Source organism: Anolis sagrei, chromosome 5 (assembly GCF_037176765.1).
Source record: "Anolis sagrei isolate rAnoSag1 chromosome 5, rAnoSag1.mat, whole genome shotgun sequence".
Lineage (NCBI taxonomy): Eukaryota > Metazoa > Chordata > Lepidosauria > Squamata > Dactyloidae > Anolis > Anolis sagrei.
In genome coordinates, this window is record NC_090025.1 from 155,066,783 (window position 1) to 155,093,932 (window position 27,150).

The 27,150-nt window shown below is 38.2% G+C and overlaps 1 protein-coding gene across 4 annotated transcripts; it reads right to left on the reverse strand.

Annotated features, from left to right (window-relative positions):
- Positions 1 to 1,331: 1,331 nt before the first annotated feature.
- On the reverse strand, positions 1,332 to 27,150 carry NR2C1 (nuclear receptor subfamily 2 group C member 1). Of its 4 annotated transcripts, none has more exons than XM_060777304.2 (16): positions 26,828 to 27,150; positions 18,848 to 18,904; positions 17,798 to 17,872; positions 16,674 to 16,781; positions 13,915 to 14,145; positions 12,800 to 12,881; positions 12,056 to 12,235; positions 10,825 to 10,990; positions 10,651 to 10,741; positions 9,312 to 9,496; positions 8,378 to 8,543; positions 7,874 to 7,995; positions 5,822 to 5,961; positions 5,325 to 5,462; positions 3,927 to 4,032; positions 1,332 to 3,319 (listed from the first exon to the last, which is right to left on the reverse strand). In XM_060777304.2, the coding sequence occupies exons 3-16, from the start codon at positions 17,849 to 17,851 to the stop codon at positions 3,145 to 3,147; spliced, it is 1,944 nt and encodes a 647-aa protein (XP_060633287.2). In that variant the 5' UTR covers positions 17,852 to 17,872; positions 18,848 to 18,904; positions 26,828 to 27,150; the 3' UTR covers positions 1,332 to 3,144. The 4 variants fall into 4 exon arrangements, with proteins under 4 accessions (XP_060633287.2, XP_060633286.2, XP_060633289.2 ...); XM_060777303.2 differs by having other exon boundaries at positions 16,674 to 16,784; positions 26,828 to 27,149; XM_060777306.2 differs by having other exon boundaries at positions 10,825 to 10,972; positions 26,828 to 27,148.

Here is a 27,150-nt window from a genome sequence, read left to right on the forward strand (position 1 = left end):
GCTCCCTGAGTGCTGCTCCTGTTTTGATGATTCAATATACACAAACGTTGATTCATGATCAAAAATATTGAAAATATCCTGCATACATTTACATTAAGGGCATATAAGTAAGGTGTCTTCCTAGTGACACACTGGTGGTGCAGTGGGTTAAACTACCGAGCTGCTGAACTTGCTGACTGAAAGATTGGCAGTTCGAATCTGTGGGATGGGGTGAGCTCCCGCTGTTAGGCCCAGCTTCTGCCAACCTAGCAGTTCGAAAACATGCAAATGTGAGTAGACCAATAGGTACCGCTTCTGTGGGAAGGTAATGGCGCTCCATGCAGTCATGCTGACCACATGATCTTGGAGGTATCTACAGACAATGCCGGTTCTTTGGCTTGGAAATGGAGATGAGCAGCACCCCCCGGAGTCGGACACGACTAGACTTAATGTCAGGGAAAACCTTTACTTTAATTAAGGTGTAAATGAAGCGTAAATGCACTTTGGATTTAGACTTTGGCCCCATCTCCAAGATATCTATTTAAAAATATAATTTGTATTAATAGTGTGGGGAGCGGGGAGGGATAAAATAATGGGGGAAAAAGGTTTATATGATGTTAAAAAACATCTAAGCTAAAAAAGAAAAATAGGAAAGTGGGTGTAGACTGAATTAAAGCAAAGATGACAGAGGTTAAGAAAAGAAAAAGCCCTCTGTTAACACTTCCTACCCTCTCACTGCTATTTTCTTCACCACCAAAAATCCCAAGATATTTCATTATCTATGCACAAATATTCCAAAAACCGAAATACAGAACACTTCTGGACACAAGCATTTTGGGTAAGAAATGTTCATCCTGTAAATATTACCAAGAGTATCCAATGTGTTAAAATTGAGGGCTTCATCAGATTATGACCCCCGCCCCGGTGTATTTAATGAAAAACCAAATCATGGACATGTTTACTGAGACCAGAGCTGGGGAGTTTGATGTCTTCCTCAGTCAACATGGGCACTGATCAGGAATGGCATACACTACTATAGTATGCTAAATATGATGGCAAATTATTTAAAATAATACTTTTATGACATAGGTAATTTGTTTTTAAAAATCTTATTTCTGAGTACTGTATATTGACTTGGTTCAAGAGAGAAATCTATGAAAGAACAGATCTAAAATGGTCAATGACAGTGACTGAAATCTGAACTGCAAAAAAGCACAGCGACTGAAACTGATCCAAACTATTACCATTCACTCTTATCAAATTGCTGTAAAACACAATTTTAAACATTTGTATAGTAGTGTGTCATGCTTATGTACAATTAAGAAGAGCTTAAAAAATAACAGAATCCTATATTAAAAGTTACTATTTATTTTTAAAAATACAGCCAAAATAGAATTTACACTTCTTCGGGTCTCAATACATTTACAGCATTTATTATACAACAGGAAGACAGTACTTAGGACATTCTGATGCACACACTAAAACAGAACCACAAAAATGTATACCAAAGTTGAATGGAATGCAAAGACAATTCATTTCCAGTGACGACAACAACAAAAATCCCAAGTTGAACTAATTTATTGCTCCCACTAAAGAGGTGTGTGGATGACTTACTGGCAAGAATTAGAACAAATGTATAATTACAAGATCATAGAATACATCATGAAGAAAATATATTACAACTGTGCGTATTATGCATATCTGTACATGTCTAATAGTACGTATGCAGGTAACTTTCTGGACAAAAAATACATGTTTGCTTATTTTGAAATATACAAGGGGCAACTATTTTCTACTCAATCCATTTTAAAAGCCTGGTGCATCTTCAGATTACAGAAGGCTATTTTCATTTTCTAAAAGACCCCGGATTGACAACTAGAAACAGGTAGATTACTGTGATCAGTATTTATTATCGGAAAGTAAGGTATAAAACGGGAATTGCCAAAACATTATATGGACAACCTGTGAGGTATGATATGGATATTTTGTGTTGGTGCTAGATTAACAATTACTATACAGCAATTAAAACTCAGCAGCTTTTAAAGAACAACGAAGTGAATTTGGTAAAGTGTAGCAAATATACTCTGAAAACAAAGGAAGATTCTGCAATCACGACTATTTTGGAAACACTATATGCTATTAGTAACACATATATTCCATACGTGGCTTATTTACTTACCTGTTTAGGAACATTTCAGAAACTCTACACAGAACCTGAGACTTAATCTTGAGTGAGGATCAGAATTGATGCAGTAAAAGTAGTACCACTGAATATCATCACTGAAAGGCGCACCTGTCATATCTGAACTATTCTAATCCTTAACTAAATATAAAGAAACTGATTTTATTCAAATGAGTTTAGTTGGCACTGGTAAACTGATGCACATATGTAAAAAATATAATAGGGCTTAAGGAGTAATACACAATGTGCGTGTGACACAATCAAACAATTTAGAATTCTTTACACCTAAATTATATTAGAGCCAATATAACTGTGAACTGTACAATGATCAGTGAATCAAATTAACTCAATAAATAGTGAGCAATTATTTTGAGGCACTAACATGAAGGTAAAACAGTTTTACAGCTTTCCTGTAGCTTCTCTTCAATTTTAACAAACACTTGTTTACTAAAAAATACGTTCTGTTTAAAGCAGTGAAAGATATTCAGAATTCTGTAACTATGTCCCATAAGAAATAAGATAGCTTATTCAAGATTTCAAACTTACATCAAAATGACAAAGAGTGCATTTTTAGAAACAAGACACCAAAACACAACATTGGGAAGAAAGTTGATTTATTTATTTCCTAAATATTACGTTAAAATGTTTTGATGAACTTTCTTTCATCAAAAGCTAGATTGTTTTCTGTACATCTGTTCTTTAGTTGTTTGTATAGCTAAACTACAAAAATAGGATGAACTACACTTCTTGATTTTGATTCTAAAATAATATACAAAGTTCTTGAAAACCAGTTAAAAGTTAAATCATCCTGTAGCAGTCAAAATATTCCACTGTGTTTCCAAAATGTATTGGTAAGGAGGAAGTGAACACTTCTTTCAATGTTCTAGTTGTGACTTTACAGGAAGACACGTTATCTCTTGGAGATAATCTATATTTACAAACACCATGATTGCCATGGTATAATAGAATCTGTGGTTCAGCTTTTATACGGCATGACCAATTATTTGAGAGTTGTAATCGGCAGTTTCCATTCTTAGAATATATGGTATGATGCTGTCAATCTGAACATTTCCAATTAGTCCTGCAAAGAACAATTCTTCTGTGATAGCAGCACTCATCAGTCGCAGGGCTGGCAATCTGAGAAGCAGTCTAGACAACCTGGAAGATAAAGTTGGACAAAGTAAATAAATAAATATAGTAAATAAAAGGGTGGCACACTTTTACATTCTCTTCATTTATCTATCCAAAATAAAAAATATGGTTTCCCAGTTACAAATTACCAAATGTTAACCCAGACAACTGCACACATCTTACATACACAAAATTGTTAAAATATTGTATATAAAACTACCTTCAGGCTATGTTTATAAGTCGTAACTGAGACATAAATGAAGTTTGTGTTTAGATCTGGGTCCCATCTCCAAGATATCTCCTTACACAGATACAGTATCTCCTTATGCATATACAATAATTCTAAAATTTGAAAATACTTCTGTTTCCAAACATTTTGGATAAGATGCTTCAGGACTTTTTTACTCTATATACACAAAACTATATAGAAATAATGTTGTCTAGAGAGATTATGTTGTATGGCACCTCCAGCTGCAATCAGAGGTGGGGAATATTTTTTTGTTATTATTTAATATATAAAACTCCAATTATTTAATATATAAAATTCTAAAAGGCTTGCTTGGCTTCTCAAATCAACACAAATGTAGAGGAATTGTGGAAGGAAAAATCAGTTATTTTTGTTGCTTGTACACACCTGTAAGTATCATCTGGATATACTTTTGTTATATAATCCTGGAATTCCATATATGCTTTTTCCTGAAATTTTTCAATCTGCAGCACATTTTCTAAGCCTGGGTGATCTAAAATATATATAATTAGATTTGTTTCAAATATGATGGCATAAGGTGGCAAAAAACTTTTATCATATTTTCTTATTACCAAAAATGTACAAAAATTATGTTGAAATTGTCAAGTATTTACAAAGGATTTGGGTTATACAATTCAAAGTAATTTTATAGGAATAATAGTATTTTATTTAAAGATAATCTAATATTTCTTGTACCTGAAAACAAAGTCTGCTCCTCAAACAGAGGTTATTGGGGGTGGGGGGAGGGTTAGTCAAAGATCCCTTCTGCAGATAGTCTAATACTGGACAAGGGCATTTTAGATTTGGGGTGTCTGCATGAACCATTTTCATTCAAGGCAATAATAAAAGGTTATTAAAATAATACAATCAAATAAGTAGGATTTTCACCCTGTATGGTAGACATGTAGAACAGGTTAAGTTGAACATGCAGATGATATAGCCCCAAACTTCTGCTGACTATACTTTGTGGGGTCGGTGTACAACCATACTTGTTAAATAATCCTATAAAGCAAATATAAGAGGAACAACCCAGTGTAACAAAATATCACATTCAAAAGTGAAGTTGTTGTTTTTTTTCCTGTGTCAGGAGTGATTTGAGAAACTGCAAGTCGCTTCTGGTGTGAGAGAATTGGCCATCTGCAAGGACGTTGCCCAGGGAAAGCCCAGATGTTTTGATGCTTTACCATCTCTCGCATCCCCCCGCATGGGGAGCTGGAGCTGAGGGAGCTCAACTCGCTCTCTCTGGATTCAAACCACTGAACTGTTGATCAGCAGTCGTGCCGGCACAAGGGTTTAGCCCACTGCACCATCGGGGGCTCCCAGAAGTGAAAATGATAATTGCTCTTCCTTTTGCAGCTCCCATTGCTACCAGCTTCACCAAAGGGTTCAGATAGAGGGTTCACCAGATGCACTCCAAGTGGCTAGATACTGGTCAAAGGACATTTAATCAACTGCCAAGCTTGCAAACTTTGTGTTTTGTTTGTTTGCTTGTTTTGCTAAAAAATGTAATACAACTGTCTGGTTGCTCCTGACACGATAAATAAATAAGCAAGAGGATCCTACCCCATGAGAAAGGGGAACAAGAAACTACAGAGGAAGGGGGAATGAACAAAATATCCCTCTTCCTTAATCCTGCTGGTGGAAATGTGTATAGTAGACACTGAATTTGGGCCAAATGATTTATACCTGTGAATTGGCTTAACATGCTGGCAACTTTTCAGCAGACCAGACACTTGTGCATACTTTGAGCAAAACTAAATGATTTAGATTCATATTTTTACATACCAGGGCTGAAGAGGACAATAGCTTTCAAATAAGCATATTCATAACCATCAAGGCAAAGCTTCACCATACTGTTGCAAAACTCCTGAAGTTTGAAGATATGCTCCATCACTAACTTTCCTCTATCAGCTGAAAGCTTATCTAAGTTAATAAAAGAAAGCACATATTTCATTAAAATACTTCTACCAGTTTTGGTGCATGAATATGTAAAAATCAATTTCAGATTGTTTAAAACCTAGATGAGGTGGGCCTAGAGGCCGAACCTGCAGCTCTGACACAACTGAAAAGAAATTAAGAAAAAAGAAAGCACATGTTGCTCTTGAACACTTCTACACACCTATAAAATCAGCATTATTTATACATAGCACTGAACAGGTTAATACGAGTAAGCATAATTACACGTATTTAGGACTTCACATTGCAATAGCAAACAAGAAATGAGAATGCAGGTTATTGATCCTATTTGCACACTTTTTGAGGTTACTGTGAATAAATCTTACCTTGCTGTAGACTATTATGAAGATGGTTCACAAATGCAGCTAGTATAGTTGCTACATTCATTACTTGTGAACACTGTGCAAGACCAAGTATGAAAAGTTCATTCCAGCAGGCTTTCACTAGTGATATGCTGTTATCCTGCCTATTAAAAGGAAGATAATTATTTTAAGGAAAGTGCTTGCTGTAAGGCATGGTACATAGCTGCAAGTTTTTGACATCTCTGATATGCATTCAATGATATCTCACATGAAATTGATGTTTCTGGTACATCTCACATGAAAATTGTGTGCTCACATTCAACTAATTACAGACAAGAATGATATGCCTATATAGGTCAAGTTCTAAATCATGACAGTATTGTCATGAGCTTATAAAGTCTGATTTCAGAGAGATCTCTGGATATGAGATGCACTCTAATGTGGAAGGAATTTGTGCAAATCTCTACCCTTCAACTAAATGCAGTCTTCCCACTTTTAGCAGGGTCCCACAGGCCTCCATGTAGTTTTCTTAGGATCTGGAAGAGGTTCAAGGTGAAAGGGGGAGTGGGAAGATCTCTTCTATCAGCCCCATTGGATCCACTCAAATCCAGAACCAATTCATTCTGCTCCAGATTGAGATGATGTACAAAATATGGGTACTGTGTTGGGCTAGATGATTGACTAGGTCCTTATAAAGATATTAGTCTAATAAAGGTTCATCCAGGTATGAGGTCTGTCGGTAATACAGTAGAGTGTTGTATATCCATCATAAATGGGCCGGCAGAATGCTGGGTAAGCAAAAGTGTTGGATAATAAGGAGGGATTAAGGAAAAGTCTATTAAACATCAAATTATGGCTGGTGCAAGCTGGATGCCATGCCCTATAGGTAAAGGGTGTGCCTAGGCAGCAATGGGTACCAGGCCTCTCCACGTGTCAGGCGCCCACTGGGAGGGGCAAGACACAGCCAGTACAGGCCGGACACTGTGCCCAACGTGTCTTGCCCCTCCTCCCAGTGAGTGTCCAGTGCATGGAGAGGCCCGCTGCACCAGCTGTGTGGTGAGTGTCCAACGCATGGAGAGGCCTGCTGTGCTGGCCCGTTCGATAATCCAGTGTGTTGGATAAACGAAGGTTGGTTAAATGAGACTCTATTGTATTAACAAATCAAGAAGCAATATTTTGAAGACTGTCACAAAAGAGAAATCTGTCAGCATGTGGGAAATAACACTGTTTCTCTTCAGTCAAACTCTTTTTATCACATCATCTGAGCTTGAAGAGATCAGCTGAAACTTTAACATAGTTGCTGATGTCTAACATGGTAATACTGATAAAACAGATGCTTGAAATATTTTTGTAAGAGGAAAACAACTGAAGATGTGATCTAGATTAATGGCCTAGATTAACCAACATTTAACCCTTAAACAGATAATCCAAGCTCATATTCTTTGTTGAAAGCAAATCTGAGATTTTTTCCTGCAACAAATAAGCAGCCATATATGACTAGCACAAACTCATTACTTTTTTTGACATAAACCCCTTTCTTATGCACATAGCACACAAGAATAATATGTGGGCTGGAAGAATTCTTTTTAACTTAATAACAGTGGTTCCATGTTCTGGCAACACAGGTAAATGTAGGTGGGAATCAGTTCTGATTATTACACAATTAGCACCCACCAGATTAAAATGTTTGCAAGAAGGTCTGGGACTGCCTGAAATTGGCCAAGGTGTCTAAAGCAACTTGATCAGGAAAGATTAAATTATCAAGTCCAGAATCAAATAGAAAATATTTAGTGGGAGAAATTGGAAGCTGCTTCTTGACAAATGCAGTGATGATTTCAAGTCCTAGCGCATAAAATGCTCCTTACTGAGAGGGATGGGAGAAGTTCCATATTTGTGCCATGGGATGGGAGGTTACATGCTGGTACCAGGACTGGTAAGTCAAATATAATTTTTGATATGTTAGCAAGACCAACCAAAAAATGTAGGCCTCCTCCCTGCTACATGCATGTAATAACAAAAAACTCAACTGCAGTGAAACGGCCCTTGGCTATATTTATTCAACCCAGCAATACTTACCCCAGAGCTTGAAAAGACGAAATAGAACGTGCCCAGTGCATAGATAAAAACAGCAACCTGGAGGCTGATTCACAAATATAATGTACATTCAGGTACTCGGGCATAGGTGAAGGCATGGTGAGCTGTCACAAAAAGTTGTATTTTTTAGAAATCAATTACTTACCATGTTTCAAGTGTTACAAATATGTAAAATGCTAAAACATACATACATGCATACAATATTACAATTGTACGTCTGTACATTTCCGTAATACGTTCATATTTTCTCCAATAAGAGTAGACAACTTTGGTGAATCTGAGGAGCAATTCTTTGCCCCAGGGTTTTCTAGGGGCCACACAGGCTAGCAAACATTAAAACAATATAAGCATTTTAAAATGAGTACCAACCAACCATACAATAGTGGTATACTCTTATTATTCCTTACTAAAAAAATCATACAACCAAAATGTTATACCAATATTTACACAACTTAAATGATTACAAGTACATAAATGTTTACTTACTCTGAAAGCGACATGGACATCACTGAGAAGTGGACCCTCTATTTCAACAATGCTCGTGGTTGTTTCTTCACCAAACAGGTTTGCACTGGCTTCCATGCTTTCTGCAGAGCTTTGACATGATGCAGTCTCTCCTGGGTTAAATGCTTTCGCGAGAGTATCAAACGCCCTACAAATAATGCATTGAGGACTGTAACATCAATCTAGCTACAAACAAGTTCCCAAATTTTTAATCAACTAATGACTTAGAAATGTTCTCAAATATCTCCACAATGCAAAGAAGAGAAACTTTAGTGGCCACAGAAGTACACATTAAACAAAATTAAGGGAGGAAGACCACGACAGATAAATGGTTCCAAAAATTCCTCATCTCCACAAACAATGCTGCATCTTCTGAAATGACTTAATACAAGTTTTAAAAAGAGACTGGAGAGCTACCTTCTGGAAATACTTTAGCTGAAACCCTTCAATAAGAATCAGATTGGACCCGATGGTTAATTGTATGATTCTGGATGTGTATTTTTGAAATCACAAATTGTTTTGGGTAGATGACACATAATGACACAGGCTTATTATACTACTCTTTCAGCCAGCTTCAAAAACATAACCCTACAGTTTCATAAAACAATATTTTCTTTGAAAAAGTTCAAAGAATAATAATTCTGCTGAATAATATTAAGCAACAATTACCAGGACCTTAAACCAACTTCAATCCTGTTGATTATGTGTTTTAGTCTTGTAATCACAAAGACTGGTGTGTCAAAAGAATGGAGTACCTATATCTGCTGAATAAGTCAAGATGTCGAACAAGATGCCCATGTTGAGCATAAGCCATTTACACAGCTGATCCAACTGGTTTAAACAATACTATACATAGTTAAACTTAGAAAAATACTATAGGAATGTGTCTATTGTTCCCATATGCTACTAGTCTTACCTTGTAACATCAGTATTTGTATTCGCATCTTGCTGAAGTTCAGTCAATGAAGCGTCTCCATTGCTTAAGCTTTCTATCATAGACAGATCAGGACTACTTTGAGACACATCTTTGGACTTACTCAGACTTGCTAATGATGTTACCACGTTTGCTAAAGTACTTAAATCTCCTTGACATGTTTCAACCTAAGAAAGAAATAATAAGGGATTTAATGGCAGCAGATATTTACAGAGGGATCAGAAGGAACACTACATTATTAAAAAGGCTTTGTTGTTATATTGGAATTGACATTTACAGTAATGACAGAATTATCTTCCGAAACCTTTCAGATGCCACCTTGATATATATGTTTTGAAGTAGGAGTGGGCAGCTATTGAGGTTACAGAAGTAATCCAGCCAACTTTTTCTACACAGCCCTGAACCTCATAAATTTTGAGAAACAATAGGTGCTGTCTATGTATCTGTTAAATTATCTATTAAATGATTTTAAAATGTTTATTTATGGTCTATTTTATAGTTGGTTTTACTGTGATTTGTATGGTTGATTTGTATTGTTTTTAAAATGTTGTGAGCTGCTTTAGGTCCCGTTTAGGGAGAAAAGCGGGATATAAATAAAGTATTATTATTCTTATTATGTGCTTCAGAATAAATTCAAGTGAAATACTGCTGATCTCTTCTAGTATGTACTTGGAAGAGGGGAAAGAACTATACACCTATTGTTTTGTTTTTCAAAATGATATATTGCCCTACACCTAATACAATGTTTCCTGTTTAACTGGATCAGATCCAATTTGAAATGCACTGATCAATTGCCATCTCTGCCTTGTTTTTTTGTCCCATGAAGGGAAAAACCATGCATTAAATATTCCTCAGTTAGCTATCACAAGCAACAGCCAGGATTCCAAGCAAGATAATCCAGACATGAGGTTAATTACTGAAGCTGACAAAACCAAAAGAGAGGAAAAGGTCAAGCAGCCAAGAGAAGAACAAGACAAATGGTTTCAGGACAATACACAGGCAATGCTTTGTTATGGGCACAATGGCAGCAGACGCAAGCGGAAAATTATAGGAACAAGGGAGGGGAGCAGCCAGTCACTGGGAAACGAATATAATCACTAATGAAGCAATTTAGAGAAAGTTCTGGATTTCTACAGCAGAGTCTGCTGTCGAGGGAGTAGCTCGCTTTCTAGGTGGATCATCATCCAGAACTGTTCACAGTTAGTGGTCCTGAAAATTCTTTAAGTTAAATGTGAAAGCTACAAATAATACCTATGTACTATTTCCCATTTGAGTGAGGGCAACTGATAAGATGTCAGTAACATAGTTCCTTGGCATATACCTTGTCTGCAGTCATTAAAACCGTAGGCTCATTTTTTACACCGGACTGATGTATATTCACAAACATTCCAGGCTCCAACATTCCTGCTGATCTGAAATAACAGAAGATAAATGTTTCTTATGTCCTTATAATAAATGCTACTATGTTACCTAAACCAGACGAGTATTTGCATACCTGGTTGTTTCGTTGTCTGTTACAAAAGTTGGAGTTGCTGTAAGTGGACTCCGTAAATCTTTGCGAATATAAATCTTTTCTGTAGAAGCTGCACAATTCGGAGGCTTTTCTCGGGACACGTCAACCGGTTTCCTCTCACACTGAACAGCTACAAAAGGGTGTGGAGCTATCAGTAACAATTCAAAATTCACACACAATTAGCTGTTATACACTAGTTTGAACTTTCAATTACTACTGTCAGTTTTGCATTTAAAACATTTTTACAATATCAAAACTATCCATTTTAAGGACATTAAAGACATTAAACATTACACTAATTCATAGATAAATTTGTAGTTGATACCAGCAAGTTTCCACTAGGACGTTTTTCTTTGTTTAGATTTCCTCTGACAGAAACATTCAAGTTCACTGCCTACAAGGAATAATTTTCACAGTTTGTCTACCAAGGTACAAAGGTGTGTTAAAAGATTCTGGATTGTGAGTGTGTGTGCTCAATCTTTCTATTGTTAAGTGTGCACTCCATCTTCCAGGAGGGACACTGGATCTCAAAGAGTAACTGGGTTTTTGTAGGTAATTTTGAGTTGTGCAATTGATTAAAAATTAATTGGGCAATCCAGAACACACTTAGTTTTTCAGTTGCATGTTAAAAGGAGCATGTAGTGGAGGGTAGACATGCTACAATTTAGAGAGACCTGTTCAATATTACTGATCTTCTGATTGGAGAACCTTGGCAAGTACCAAGTAATTTCAAGGCTTCTTGAAACATATTTTCAAAGCCTCTGCTTTTAGAAACTATTATTTCTGATTCTGTAATATGTTAAATAGGTTCCTCTTAATCTGCACTATATAAAAGCAATGTGATTTTTTTTTCCAAACATGGCCAATTGTGTACAGACATCTCTCTTCAGGTAGTAGGATAAAGAAGAGGAGAAATCCTCCAGGAGTCAGAACTGCTTTCTGATGCAATACACTTTTTTTGGCTGGCAAGTACATATGCAAAAATATTAGGGAAAGTTTGAGCTTTCAATAAATGCTTGTCATCACGTGCACAAATAGTGTGGAAGCAAAGTGCTCACGCTAGAAGCGACTTAGAACATCACAGCATCAATAGATCCTTGCTACTAAATTTTTAATATCCCAAATCTGCCTGTAACAAGATTCAAGTAAATTAATCATTTCTCTAGTGATTCTCCCTTCCCCACAATAAACTTTGTGCAATGCCCATACTTACAATCTTGTTTCATTCCAAATGCAATACATCTCTGCAGCCTGCAATACTGACATCTGTTTCTATGATGTTTATTAATCACACAGTCTCTTGTCCCCCGACAAGAATACACTAAATTCTTTCGTATACTTCTTTTAAAGAATCCTTTGCATCCTTCACACGTCACTGCTCCATAATGGCGCCCTAGTCAGATAAAATACATGACTCTATTATTGATAGATTCTGGATTATTTCTATATGCCAAATAAATTATTACAAAGCAAAATCAGTCTTTGTACACCTTAACAACTAACAACTTCTATGCAGTGTAAGCTTTCACGGACCACAGTATATTTTATCAGACAGATAACAAACAGGCTGTTTTCTGCACAAAAGAATGAATAGATACAAGCCTAATGGAAAAAAGAGAAATATTTAAAACCAACAAGGATCCCATTCAGTTCTTGTGGGTTTTTTCGGGCTATATGGCCATGTTCTAGAGGCATTTCTCCTGACGTTTCGCCTGCATCTATGGCAGGCTTCCTCAGAAGGATCCCATTATCCCTAATCTCAAAATGGCAATGCTTCTAAAAAATCTCAAAGACAATTTCCAAACATGAAACAGTTTAATGAGAATTATTGAAATGACTTAGTTTTCTCTCTTGTGGCTTGAAAAGGGACAAGGACTTATATACCATATATGCTGCAAAACTATGTAACCACCCAACTAACAGTAAATATTGGAAGTACAACTACATAGTGATTTACCTGATGCCTTGTCTCCACAAACAACACAGAGATCAAATACTTTATTCAAACTCTGTTCTGTGGAAGAACTGTCTGTTAAAATCTGGAAAACACAACAAATGATTTAATTGATCTCTTGCTTTCACTAACTCATTTGCCTACATTCTCTCTCTCACGCACACAAACACACAGAAACAAACAACCTGATAGCAAATATGATGCCTATTTCATAAAGTGTAGATGCAACAAATACACTGGTCCTTTTTCCAAAATAATGTCCCAACATTTGGTGAACATTTTTTCAGGGATTCTATGCACTCATAAAACTCCTGTTCTTTCAGAAGTGACTCTTAATTAGTTCTGGTTAAGGAACCAAGTATTCAGAAACACAGTAGTAACGTTCTTCTACTCAAACTACAAAACCCAGAGACTTCTGTTCTTCCCCAAATAAGCAGGAAGGCTTTTCTTTCTCTTTTGTTGCAGCAGTATACAATGTATATACAAAATATACAGACTTTACTGATTCTTCTTCTTCCTCACAGCAGCAATTCTTCAAACCACCATCAATTCCTCTTCAAACTTACTCAGCATAACTACAACCTATATACTACTCCCATTGCATTAGCCATCACAACCTAATTACTCTGGCCTAACTCTTTTATAGGTGATTAGGCCAGAGGTATAAACTCTGCTATCACTTAGGCCCCTTCTACACAGCAAGATAATCCAGGCTATCAAAGCACAGAGTTCACATTATCTGATTTGAACTGGAATATCCTAGTCTACACTGCCATATACTGTAATCCAGTTCAATGCAGATAATGTGGATTTTATATAGCAGTGTAGAAGGGACCTTAGGAAATGCAAGGTAATTTCCAAAACCTGACACATATAACATTTTTAAAACATAAGTCTCTGAAGAATTACTATTTCTTCTCCAGCACCAAAGGAGACACGCCCTGTGATATTCTGGTTTTAAAACCAACCAACACATTACCTCCCACCCAAGGTAAATATGTCAACCATAAGATTCAGACAGGATATTAACGTATTGCAAATGAGCCAAGTTTAACAATAACAAGTGCACTGTGTCTTGATTTTAGAAATCATCTGAATAAGAATTTGGGATGCCTTACCTGAATGTGCTGTGTAGAAATATCTGGAGATGTAAAAAACAGCTGGTTCACCCCTGCAGCATCTGGAGTTGTCAGAAAAAACTTTCCTGGAGTAGTATCTTGTCTTGCAAGGATCACTTTGCTTGGGGTAGAACCATCATGATTTGTTAAAATGAACTGCTTGCCTGTTGCAGACTGATCAAGTGCTGTAACGATCTGAATCTTCTGCCCTGTCTGCTGATCTGTAACAATCTAGTAACAAATTTATCCCAAATTGTTATGGTAGTTTGTGCTTAAAAGCAGGTGTGGTCTAACATTATCATGGTGTTATAAGAATGACTTAATACTGACTACTTTCGGAAGATGCAGCATGCTTCCACAAATAACTGTTAAAGTCAGACTCTATCATCATGCATGCTTACTCAAGATTTAAGAATGCCTGATATCTAAAGATATGCAAAGTTAAAATTACTGCTACAATTACCACCAGACAAGAGTTGTTTTTTGTGTGACTGTGAACAGCTCTCACAGTTAGAAAGTTCTTCCTAATGTTCAGGTGGAATCTCCTTTCCTGTAGTTTGAAGCCATTGTTCCATGTCCTAGTCTCCAGGGCAGCAGAAAACAAGCTTGCTCCTTCCTCCCCATGACTTCCCCTCATATATTTATACATGACTATCATATCACCTCTTAGCCTTCTCTCCTGCAAGCTAAACATGCCCAGATCTTTAAGCAGCTTCTCATAGGGCTTGTCCTCCAGATCCTTGATCATTTTAGTTGCCCTCCTCTGGACACATTCCAGCTTGTCAACATCCCCCTTAAGCTGTGGTGCCCAGAATTAATAACATAATAATAACAAACTTTTATTTATAGCCTGCCACCATCTCCCAGAGGGACTGAGGGTGGCTCACATCCAACATTCTGCCAGCCCATTTATGGGATGGCAGAGCATGTCACACTCAAGGCGTGACATGCAAAATACAACAAGTGCAAAACAAATCATATGAGTAGACAATAAACAATCAACACAACATCATAAATTCCCAGAATTTATTCTTATTCCAGGTGTGGTCTGATCAAGGCAGAAATGAGGGGTAGCATGACTTCCCTGGATCCAGACACTATACTCCTATTTATTTATGAAGACCAAGATCCCATTGGATTATTCCTTAGTGTCTGTTATAGTTACCCCAGTGTAAATTAAGCATATTTGGACTAGATTCATTCAAATAAATGATACTTACAATCTCAAGTAACTTTACTCTTGTTTATTTAAATTGGCTTGCCCTGTTGGTTCTAAGATGATGGACATATTTTTGTTACTATAGTAGAATCTTGCTTATCCAACATAAATAGGCTGGCAGAATGTTGGATAACTGAAAATGTTGGATAATGAGGTATTAAGAAAAAGCCTATTAAACATCAAATTACATTATGATTTTACAAATTAAGCACCAAAACATCATGTTTTATAACAAATCGACAGAAAAAGCAGTTCAATACACAGTAACGTTATGTAGTAATTATGGTATTTATGAATTTAGCACCAAAACAGACAAGGGTTCTTTCTTTCTCCCACCCTGGACATTAACCCAGGCAGAAAGCAGACTGTGTTGGATAATACAGAATGTTGGATGAGCGAAGGTTGGATAAGCGAGATTCTAGTGTAACACTGATCAGACCTCAATAGGTATATACAGGTAGTCCCTGAGTTACAAACGTCTGATTTACAATGACTCATAGTTAAGAACAAAGTGGGACAACAGGAAGTGAGAGAAATCTACCCCTAGGAGGGGAAATTCACTCCTAAAAGAGTTATAATTTTATGACTTACATACAAATTCAACTTAAAAACAAACCTACAGAACCTATCTGATTCATACCATGGGAACTGCTTGTACTGGGAAGTACAACAAAGCGGACATAATCTGATCATGTTATAAGTATGTATACATTTTTACAATAAGTAGGAAAATTGTTTAAGCGTGTTCATCCTGTTCATTAATCCTTCAAAAGTAGCCAGGAAATATATTTAGGATGAATCCAAGTAGTTATGGAATAGTAATAAGCTAAGTTTTTACATATTGTCCATTTTCAGAAGTCTATGGAGGAAGACCAGAGTTCTACTCCTTTCTCAGCAAAGAGAAATCAACTAGGGGCCCTTCCAGACAGGATCCCAGGTTTTGTGTTTATCCCAGATTATCTGGCAATGTGGTCTCATATAATCCATTTAAAAGCAGAAAACCATCAGATCCTGGGATAAAGGGCCTGTCTGGAAGGACCCTTGATGACCTTGGGCAAATTATATGATGATATTGATGACCTTGGGCAGCCTCACATTAAGCTAAAGGAAACCCTCCCCCCCCCCCCACACACACACACACACATCTTGGGGGGAAAAAACCCTTATGACAGGTTAGTATTAGGCCCTATCTACGCTGACATACAATCCACATTATCAAAGCAGATAATCTACATTATCTGCTTTAAACTGGATTATATGAGACTATGCTGCTATATAATACAGTTCAAAGCAGATAATCTAGATTTTATATGGCAGTGTAGAAGAGGCCTTTGTGCTACCATAGAAACAATCTAAAGGCACAAAACAACAGCAACAAGGGTTTGTCAATCAACACAATTTACTATACTATTTATAAAGTATTCATTATATGTTGTCAGTGCATTTAAATGCATTTTGACTTAACAACATAGCTGAATTGATTTTCTCTCTGAATTCTGTTATTTAACAAATACTTTTAAATTAGTTAAACAAAATGTACCTGTATCCGCTGTGGTAAGGAGACACCTGCATCTCCAGGGACAATTTGGATTCTTTGTGCTGTTCCATCCATTAGTGTTTGGTTGGCAGATCCTTGAGATTGAGTCATCTGCTAGAAAAAAACAGACACATTAACTCAGTCAATCTAGGGCGGGCCACTATGGCTGGTCCTACAGATCTTTCTGGCTTACAAATTACACAGGTGAGATATAATTAATGCTGCATCCCATGATGGCCTGTCCTGCTCTAAATGAATCCAATGTTGTTGTATTTTTTCAAAGTACTGTTGCTTTAAAACAATGGTTCTCAATCTGCAGGTCCCAATATATTGGCCTTCAACTCCCAGAAATCCTAACAGCTAGTAAACTAGCTGGAATTTCTGGGAGTTATAGGCCAAAACACCTGGGGACCCAGAGGCTGAGAACCACTGCTCTAAAAGGGCACACAGCAAGATGGCTAATGAAGAGAGAAGGTCTAGGAAATCCTTCCTTTGGTAATAAATGTGATCTTCCCCTGCCCCAGAATGACAATTTTTATTTACCAATCCCACAGAGTTAATGGGCTGGTGAAACAAAATAACCATCAGTTAGCTAATACTGAGTGATAACACTGAAACTTAGTTTATATATGTGTGTGTGTGTGTGTGTGTGTGTGTGTGTGTGTGGAAAAAAAAAGTAATACATACTGAAAACAAAGCTTTGAAAATACTACAACAGTCGTTCTCAATATGTGGGCCCCCAGATGTTTTGGCCTTCAACTCCCAGAAATCCTAACAGCTGGTAAACTGGTTGGGATTTCTGGGAGTTGTAGGCCAAAACACCTGGGGACCCATAGGTTGAGAAACACTGCACTACGAGATGTTGCTCCTAATTATCCCCCCCCCCCTCCAAAAAACAAAACAAAACCCAGTGAGTTCTTAACAGTTGACTGCATTATATCCAATTCAGTTCTATGTTTAAAATATAACTTACATAATGAATCATCAGAAATAAAAGATGTCACTATTTCAACCATCCATCTCAGCAAATGTTGGCCTCCTTCAGATTTTGGATTTCCAGACAAGAGATACTTACAATGAATCAGTTTTAAAACACATATAATTCTCCTAAAAAGTATTTTACATACCTCTCCCATTTGCTGTTCAATAATTTGATGGGCCAATTCCTCAATTGTGGCCATGATCTTGAGTCACAGGAATTCCTATTACAGAGAGAAATGATTAAATGTGAATAATAAAATAGAAAGAGTTAGAAGAAAATTAAGTAATGGAAGTCAAGATTTTATTGATTATCCTATAGCGTAGCTTTGAAAACTGGGACTACTGTCAGAATGTTTTCTGCTATACCATATAACTGTAGAGCAACTCTGCTCATAAATCACGTTCTACTATCGTCAAGATACCACAATTTGGCTATAGCTATTATGTTCCAATATTATACCCCTTTGACTGGATGAGGAACTCATGGCATATCTCTGATGAAGTCAGGTCCCAAACACAGGACACAGATGTTTGGAGGAATGTAACACATAGAAGTAGAAGAGCTTTAGGTCATAGTTTCCAGGGTCAGACGAACTACATCCAAGAACATCAACAGAACTGGAAGAAGTAATCTCAGAACCAATGGCAATGGAGAACAAGAGAAATTCCACATCCCTTCTACTCTGCCATATAAAACCCAGATTATCTGCTTTGAACTGGATTATATGGCAGTGTAGACTCATATAATACCGTTCAAAGCAGATGTAGGAGGGACCCCAGTAGATTGGAAGAGAACAAATGCTATTTCCATTCTCAAAAGGGGGGAAAAGGGGACCCAGTCTTCCTGACATTTATACCAGGAAAGATCCTAGAGCAGATCATTAAGCTGCTGTGATGACAAGTTTGGATTTCTGTAAAAAAAAAAAAAAGGCATGCTAAACTGTCTTTTTTATATATAAAATTATGAAACTTGTAAAAATGATGAAGAGAATGCTGTATACGTAGCGTATCTGCATATCCTGATTTCTAACTGAATATGCCAAATGCCAAAATTGGAAAAAAATCATTTTAGGGCAACTTGAAACCACCATCTATTAGAGAACACACTCAATATAAAACAAATGAAAATAATATATTTCAAATTTTAAAATATCCTAATGCTATTAATAATATTTGAAATGTTACAATATGCTTACCCAAGATGTAAATGTTATATTCAGCTTCCCGTATGCATAATCACTTTTTGGATGCTCCTATGAATCAATAAAGAAGGACTGTTTACCTTTCAAAAATATTTACATAGTGAAAATAACTTATAATTGTCTTCCCCTGAAACATATTACCAATAGTCCTACATTGATAGAAGAGTTAATTCTCTGGTGTGAAAACTTTTTCAATGGTTCTTTTAAAAAATCAACCTATATATTAAATGTGGCAGTTATATCCAGAAAATGAAGAACTTTATCTGTACCAGGGATAGCCACCTCAAAACTACATCTGTGGGACTTTAGGCAATCCAAGGCCCCTTCTACACTGCCATATAATCAAGATTATAAAAGCATACAAGCCACATTATCTGCTTTGAACTAGATTATATGAGTCTACACTGTCATATAATCCAGTTTAAAGCACAACTGGCAATGTAGAAGGGGCCTTCCACACTGCCATATAACCCAGAATATCTGCTTTGAACTGAGTTATCTGAGTCCACACTGCCATATATTCCAATTCAATCAGATAATGTCAGATTTTATTCAGCTGTGTGGAAGGAGCCTTAGTTGTTGGGGAAATTTCTTTGACTAAGAAGAAGAAGTGGTCCAAGGGGAAAGTATTGGTCTAGTATTCCACTCTCTTATTACTATTCTATCATTTTGATTTTTTAAAGACGCAATCAATGATGGTAAGGGCAGCACACTCATTCTAGAAATTCTGGAAGATGCCTGAATATGAGATAAAAACAACATTTTCAATGCTTACTGGTAGGGATAGGGATCCACTTTGAAATGGGAATAAATGACATACAGTAGAAGATGGATGTATTCAAACCGAGTCAAAATCATCTTATGGATTTAAATTACCATAAGCACTTTCTTCTGAAGTTGCATCAGAATATATCAATGCTCCCTACAGAAAAGTTTTGCCAAGTGCTTCCCACCCAACCCCCACAGGCTTGCTGGAAAGGTTTCTTCATACTACTTGGTTAGCTTCACCTTTCCCTTTTTCTGGTTTGCCTTTGCCCTTTCTCTTCTCTGGTCTCCTTTTACACTTCCTAATCTTCATCTAAATAGTTTGTAGGAGTTCAGTGAACAGATATACCATTCCTATTGACTTTAATTCCCAACTAATAAACAATTCTGGATTGAAATCTACTTGATGGACTATGTTCACCGCTTTGAGTCGCCTGAGGGCTGAGAAAAGCGGTATATAAATAAAGTAAATAATGTTAGTGCTACTTCAAATAGTGTTTCCTATATAAGTGATATTCTGAAGCATTGGCTCCTAGTCTCTGTCGTCCATCATCCCAAACCCCTGCCCATGTTGACTACGAATGATGGTGGTGAAGTTCAACCACATCTGGAGAGCCACAGGTTATGAATTCCTGACTCTGATGTATATTACAGCTTGTTGCTGGAGACTTTATAATCCACTTTGTCAGCGCGGTTCATGCTGACAAAGTGGCAAATGGCAGCCCTTCAGTACAACGCCAATACAGTGGTGAGACTACCCATTTCTATAATGACTTCAACAATATATAGGTATATTTAAATCAACAATGCAAATGTGTTCCTGGGCATTACTTCTTTGACAGAAACTTTGGTTGGAACATGTGGAAAGAATAGGGATTAGTTCCTACTCCACAAAAAACAAAACAAAACAAAAACAGCCATTCAACATGTTTCAGAAAGCTTTTTATTCAAACCTAACAGAGTGCAGATTTGAAATTAAATAACCAGTTCAAGTAGACCTTGAATAATTATGCAAAAACATTTTGAATTTTGAAAGCTTCCTCCAAAATGCATCCCAGGATGAAGTTTTATTCACTTGTCTTATGATTTTGGTAGTTATACATGTATGCTTTTTCAACATGTAAGGATAGCTAGTAAGATAGATTTATCTATTTTCCCTTTTCTTTCTGTCTTGTTGTCCACAAATATTAACTTATTCTCTAGGCCAGAGTTTCTCAAACTGTGCTTCTCCAGATGTTTTGGACTTCACCTCCCACAATTCCTACCAGAAAGTAAGCTGGCTGGGATTTCTGGGAGTTGAAGTTCAAAACACCTGGAGGAGCAGTTTGAGAAACATTGCTCTAGGCAACTATTTCTCTTGCCTTCTGTACATAAGGACTTATATCTGGAATAACATCACATATGACCACATCACATGGATTAATTTATCCGCTTCTTAATGCTGACAGCAGAGTCCGCAGGGCTACTTCTACCAGGGCTCTGCGACAGCAGCACCGATAAGAACAGAGGACTACAGCCGACTCCTCATACAAGAAGTTGGGGAGGATGTGGGACAAAACTGTGGACAGCACAGAAATGTTGTGGGATGGGATCCCACAACCACCAACAGTAAGGGGTTGAAGCCATGGTTTCCCCCACTGCCCCCTGGCTTCTTGACCTCCATGTGATGATTTCCCTAGAGAAGAATCAGTCTCCTCCAGCTCTAGCTTTATTGTAATTTTTACTACACACTGCTGCAGCTCAACACTTAAAACCTCTGTACAATGCTGCCAAGTGAGCCCCTCCCCAAAAATTGTTCCAACTTGGCAGAAGACAAGAAGGGGCTCCTTTATCAGGGCCTTTGTGAATTCAGGTATGTCTGCAATGATCTGCTTAAACAAAGAGAATGTGAAGACATTTGTCTTCTTTGGCATGTAACGATTAGTAATTTCTAGTACTACTTTCAAGGAATCAACCAAGAAATAGAGTCACAACATGATGGATTTTTGCCATGTAAGGGGCGCTACTCAGCATATTACAAGAACTGCTGCCAGTAAAAGATAATGAAATGCAGGGAAGTAATCATTACAATACTTATTATCAGGGAAACAAGTTTAATTGCTTTGGATTAGTAGGATATGCAATTAGTAGGATATGACAGTTTGAGAGTAGCACACACCCATTGTGGTCCAATAGACTTTTCATAAAACTATAGAAATGTAAGTATTTTCTAGAAGATATTACTATCAACATTCAAATAGGAGTTCAAGTATAAAACAGAATCCAAGTCAGGATTTGATGTCATTAACTCAATTTAAATTGAGTGTGGATGAGAAGATAAACATATTTCCAGGACAGAGATGAGTTACAATTATGCTATGTACTAAAATGGTCAAAGTAGGGTCTGATATCATGCTTAAATCACCAGACATCGTTTTAAAACAAGGGTTTTGGAGATCATACACAATGGTTACTTTGAGCTTTAGGGGAAATATGAGCAAACCACAAATGTTTATGATAAAGTAACTGAATGGATCGTATTATTTTCTGGGACTTAGTAAATAATTTCAAGTATGTTTTCAATGTAAAAGTGTTGCAAAACAATTTACTTGTGAACTTTAACCAAATCTCCATGCTAAGCCTTTGAGAAGCAAAAATTAAGAGTTCCTCCAGAACTGCAAGCATTATCTCAACAAAATTTTGAAGATTTATTCACACTCATTATCCAGCTTTCCGCCAATTTACATTGCAATAGCAGAAACAGCCAACATAGTGGATGTGACCAAGTTTTGATGTTGTAGATATTTAATCAATATTTTTTACGTGAAAACGACAATCTACCGAAATTGACATCAGAATTTGTAGTTTGGGAGTGCTCCTGAATCATTCTCTAAATACCAGAGATGTTGATGTGACAGGTCAGGTGTGCTTACTATGTTTTGGCTGACACGACTTCCAAGAATCCGAGGACCTAAAGATGGTAGTGCATGTGCTGTTAAACTCAAGCCTGGACTTGTACAATGCACTTTATATTGGGCTACTTTTGTATGAAGTTAGGAAACTCCAGTTGGTTCAAAAAACAGCAGCCAGATTGGTTCTGGGAACATCCAGGAGTGAAAATATGACATGTATCCCATAGTCCCTGCACTGGCTGGCCAGAGAACCTTTCATCAGCTGCCCCAAAAAGACAGTGGGATGACCTTCCAGAACTTCCAACAGCTAAATGAGATGTCAGAATATAAAATGCAATTGAAGACCCAACTCTTCCAGCAGAACTATCCAATCAACTCTCAGGGCCCTTCCACACAGCCATATAATCCAGAATATCAAGGCATATAACCCACAATAGTTGCTTTGAACTGGGTTATCTAAGTCCACACTGTCATATAATCCAGTTCAATGTGGCTTTTGTACAGCTGTGTGGAAGGGGCCTCAGTCATGAATTTTGATTTACGTTCTATTGCTATGTCAATTTTGTATCTGAGTTTGGTGAAAGTTTTTAAATATATTTTTGTGTTTTCATCTATGTAATTTATTGTATATATTTTACGTCCACATTCCTCAATTCGAGTTATCAGGATAGGCAGGTAATAATAATAATAATAATAATAATAATAATGCTACTAAGGGCCCACTGTACATTGCTATGAGCCATGTATGAATTGCACTGTTTTCTTTGTGAACTACTGAATTTTTCTATATATATGAAACTGGGGAAGGTGTGCAGGTGGATATATATATATATATATATATATATATGAAGAAACACTGCACCTTGAGAAGCCAGACTTGGCCATAGTGGTCCATTCCTTGGTTACATCCCACCTAGACTACTGTAATGGGCTCTACATGGGATTACCCCTGGAGAGTGTCCAGAAACTTCAACTAGTCCAAAGATCTGCAGCCAGGTTGCTCACAGGTGCTGGACCCAGGGAGCATACTATCCCCCTGCTGCACCTACCCTGGCTGTCAATATATTTCCAGTCCCAATTCAAGGTGTTGGTTTTGATCTATAAAGCCCTAGGGGTTCAGGTCAAGCTTACCTATCTGACTGCATCTCCTCATGCCAACCCGCCTGAGTATTAAGATCTTCCTAAGTGGCCCTTCTCTCACTATTGTCGCTAATGCAGTTGGTGGCAATGAGAGAGAGGGCCTTTTCAGTGGCTGCTCTGACCCTCTGGAACTCCCTCCCCAAGGAGATTAAAACAGCCCCTTCCATTACATCTTTTAAAAAACAGCTAAAGACCTTCCTGTCCAAGCAAACATTTATTGATGAAATCTTTATCTGAAATGACAGAAAGGCAGTGAGTTGTGCGAAGTGACATTAGAGTCTCGCTTATCCAATGATTTGTGTTATCCAACGCAGTCTGCCTCCCACCTGGATCTACAGATGAGGGAAGTGGAGTGTATGTTTAGCTGTGGAATAATGACCAGGGTGGGAGAAAGAAAGAACCCTTGTCTGTTTTGGTGCTAAATTTGTAAATATAGTAATTGCTACATAAAGTTATCATGTATTGAACTGCTTTTTCTGTCGATTTGTTATAAAACATTATGTTTTTGTGCTTAATTTGTAAAATCATAATGGAATTTGACATTTAATATGCTTTTTCTTAATCCCTCCTTATTATCCAACATTCTGCTGGCCCGTTTATGTTGGATAAGCGAGACTCTACTGTAACTGTTAAATGATTTTTGAATGGTTATTTATGTCATTCTTATAGAATTTGGTTTTATTGTTATATGTGTTTGCTATTTGTACTGTTTCTAAATTGTTGTGAGCCACTTTCGGGTCCCATTCAAGGAGAAAAGTGGGATATTAATAAATATATTATTATCTAAGGGTTGCTTCTGAAGAAATAGTTTTAAATCAAGAAATGGTTTTCTAAGATCTACAGAGACACTCAATGGAACACCTCAGCAAGCGAAAGTCCAAAAGTGTCAGGCTAAAACCCAGAACCTCAACCAATGGCTGATACCAAATGAGATACTCCCTCTTGGGCACACAGAAAACTGGGCAACCTGGAAGGCACTGAACAGACTGTGCTCTGGCACCATGAGATGCAGAGCAAACCTTAAGAAATGGGACTACAAAGTGGAATCCACAACATGCGAGTATGGAGACGAGCAAACCACAGACCACTTACTATTTTATTTTATTTCTTCATCATGTTATTTTGCATCTGTTTATTGCATTTTCTGTTATTTTATGTATTTTATTTTGATGTTATTATTTGCTGTTTGTATTTTATTTGTACTGTAATTCTGTGCTTGGTCTCATGTTAGCCGCCCCGAGTCGCCTTTGGGGAGATGGTGGCGGGGTATAAATAAAGATTATTATTATTATTTTACTGACACAAAATCGCAGTATGTCACAGCAAATGAGATCTATATGTTGGATTTTGTATCACAAGTAGATACAAATACCTCACTACCTCTGAGGATGCTTGCCATAGATGCAGGTGAAATGTCAAGAGAAAATGCCTCTAGACCATGGCCATATAGCCCAAAAAAACCTACAACAACCCAGTGATTCCGGCCATGAAAGCCTTCGACAATACAAGTCGAACACTTCCCAAACGTCTAGGACTGTGTGATGTATTTTCGAATGATGTGTGCAGATCCAACTAAGGTGGCCTTTTGCAGTTGATAGATTGTGATTTTCTCAATATTTATTGTTTCCAAATGCTGGCTGAGATCTTTTGGCATGGCAGCCAGTGTGCCGATGACTACTGGGACCACCTGTGCTGGTTTATGCCAGAGCCTTTGCAGTTTGATTTTGTGGTCCTGATAATGGTTAAGTTTTCCTCAATTTGACTGTCACCCCGTATGACAACATCAATAATAATAAATAATAATAATAAACTTTATTTACCAATGGGGACTCGGGGTGGCTTACATGAGGCCAAGCCCAATCAACGAATTAAAACCAAAAACACATGCAACAAACAACATCATAATTACATAAAACATATGAATACATTAATGATATAAGATTACAATAAACACAGTCACAGTGACAATGGGTGGCTACATGTGCGAGAAAATGATTTAAAAACTGATTAAAAACACAGGTGAGATAAAAGGAGAAGCAGGTTATTTGCGGAGGGGAGCTTATTAAAAGGAGGATTGTGGAATTGAGCTTTCCCACGAAGGGGGGGGGGGGGTAATACAAACTTATTATTATTATTATTAGATGAGTCCACAGGAAAAATGATCACTCTGCTGGCTGTTGTATTGCATTACACATTGGGCAGTTCTCAAGTGTCTAGGACTGTGTGATGTATCAGTGAATAATGGGTGCAGATCCCAGTAAGGTTGCCTTTTGCAGCTGGCTGATGGTAATCTTGTCAGCGCCAACTGTGTTTTAAGTGCAGGCCAAGGTTTTTAAGCACTGCACCCAGTGTGCTGATCAGCACTGGGACCACCTTTACTGGTTTGTGCCAATCACCACAGGGACCACCTTTACTGGTTTGTGGCAGAGTGTTTGCAGTTTGATCTTTAAATCCTCATATCGTGTCAGCTTCATTATTATTATTATTATTATTACTATTATTATTATTACAATGCAACCTGAGCCCTGCCACATGCACAATGGAAGACCTTCTTATAGCATCACCAGAGGCACTCCATGTGGCCAGCTACTGAAAAAGGACATTTAATAAAATGCCAAGTTTGCAAACTTTGTTTTTAATACAACCGTTTGGTTTGCTCCTGACACGATAAATAAATTATCTAAGGGTTCACGGCGAAAACAGCGCAATGTATTCACGAGATTCTCTTTGTGTGCAGCTTGGAAGCAAAGAAGCAGAGACTGCCTTGCTTCCTCCCTCCCTCTCGCCTTTCGGCTGTCACCCAGGGGCCCCAACATGGCTGCTGTCGCCCCCTCCGGCGCCCCTTCCTCCCTCCCTCCGTCCCTCCCTCCCTGCCCAGGAAGCCCGGCTGGGCTGCGGAGAGAGAGGCGCGGGCCTCGGGGCGCGGCCTGGATCCGGGGAGGGGAGACGCAAGCCTTTCCTGTGGGTGAAAGGTCAGGGGGGCGGCGGCTGCTCGGCTGCCATTGCGAGGCTGAGCGGAGCACGGCGCCCAGGACGCCCTTCCTCCCGCCCTTCCTCCCCTCCTTCCATTTTCGGGAGGCTCCCTCAAGGAAGGCAAGAAGGGCCTGGGAAGGCCTCGCCCGTCCGCCCCAGCTCCTTCCTTCCTCCTCCTCCTCCCGTTCCCCCGCCCCCGACTGACCTGACAGGCGCGACGCATCCGCAGCCCCCTCAGGGCTTATTTGACGGCGGCGGGAGGTCAGAGGTCGTGACCCCGGCCCCGCCTCGCGCGGCCTACGCTCACGTTCTCCTCTCGGCGCCCCTCCCTCCTTCCGTCCCCTCAGCCGCCGCCACAACCGCCGCCGCTTCAAGGCCCGGTTGCGCTTGCGCAAAGCGAGCCCATGGCGGAGGCGGAGCGAGTGTCACCGTGCCGCACGCACGGCGGGGGAAGAAGGGAAGGGGAAGAGAAGGGAGAAGAGCCAGGCGCGTCGTCATGGCGACGGAGGGGGGAGTAGTAACGGGGGA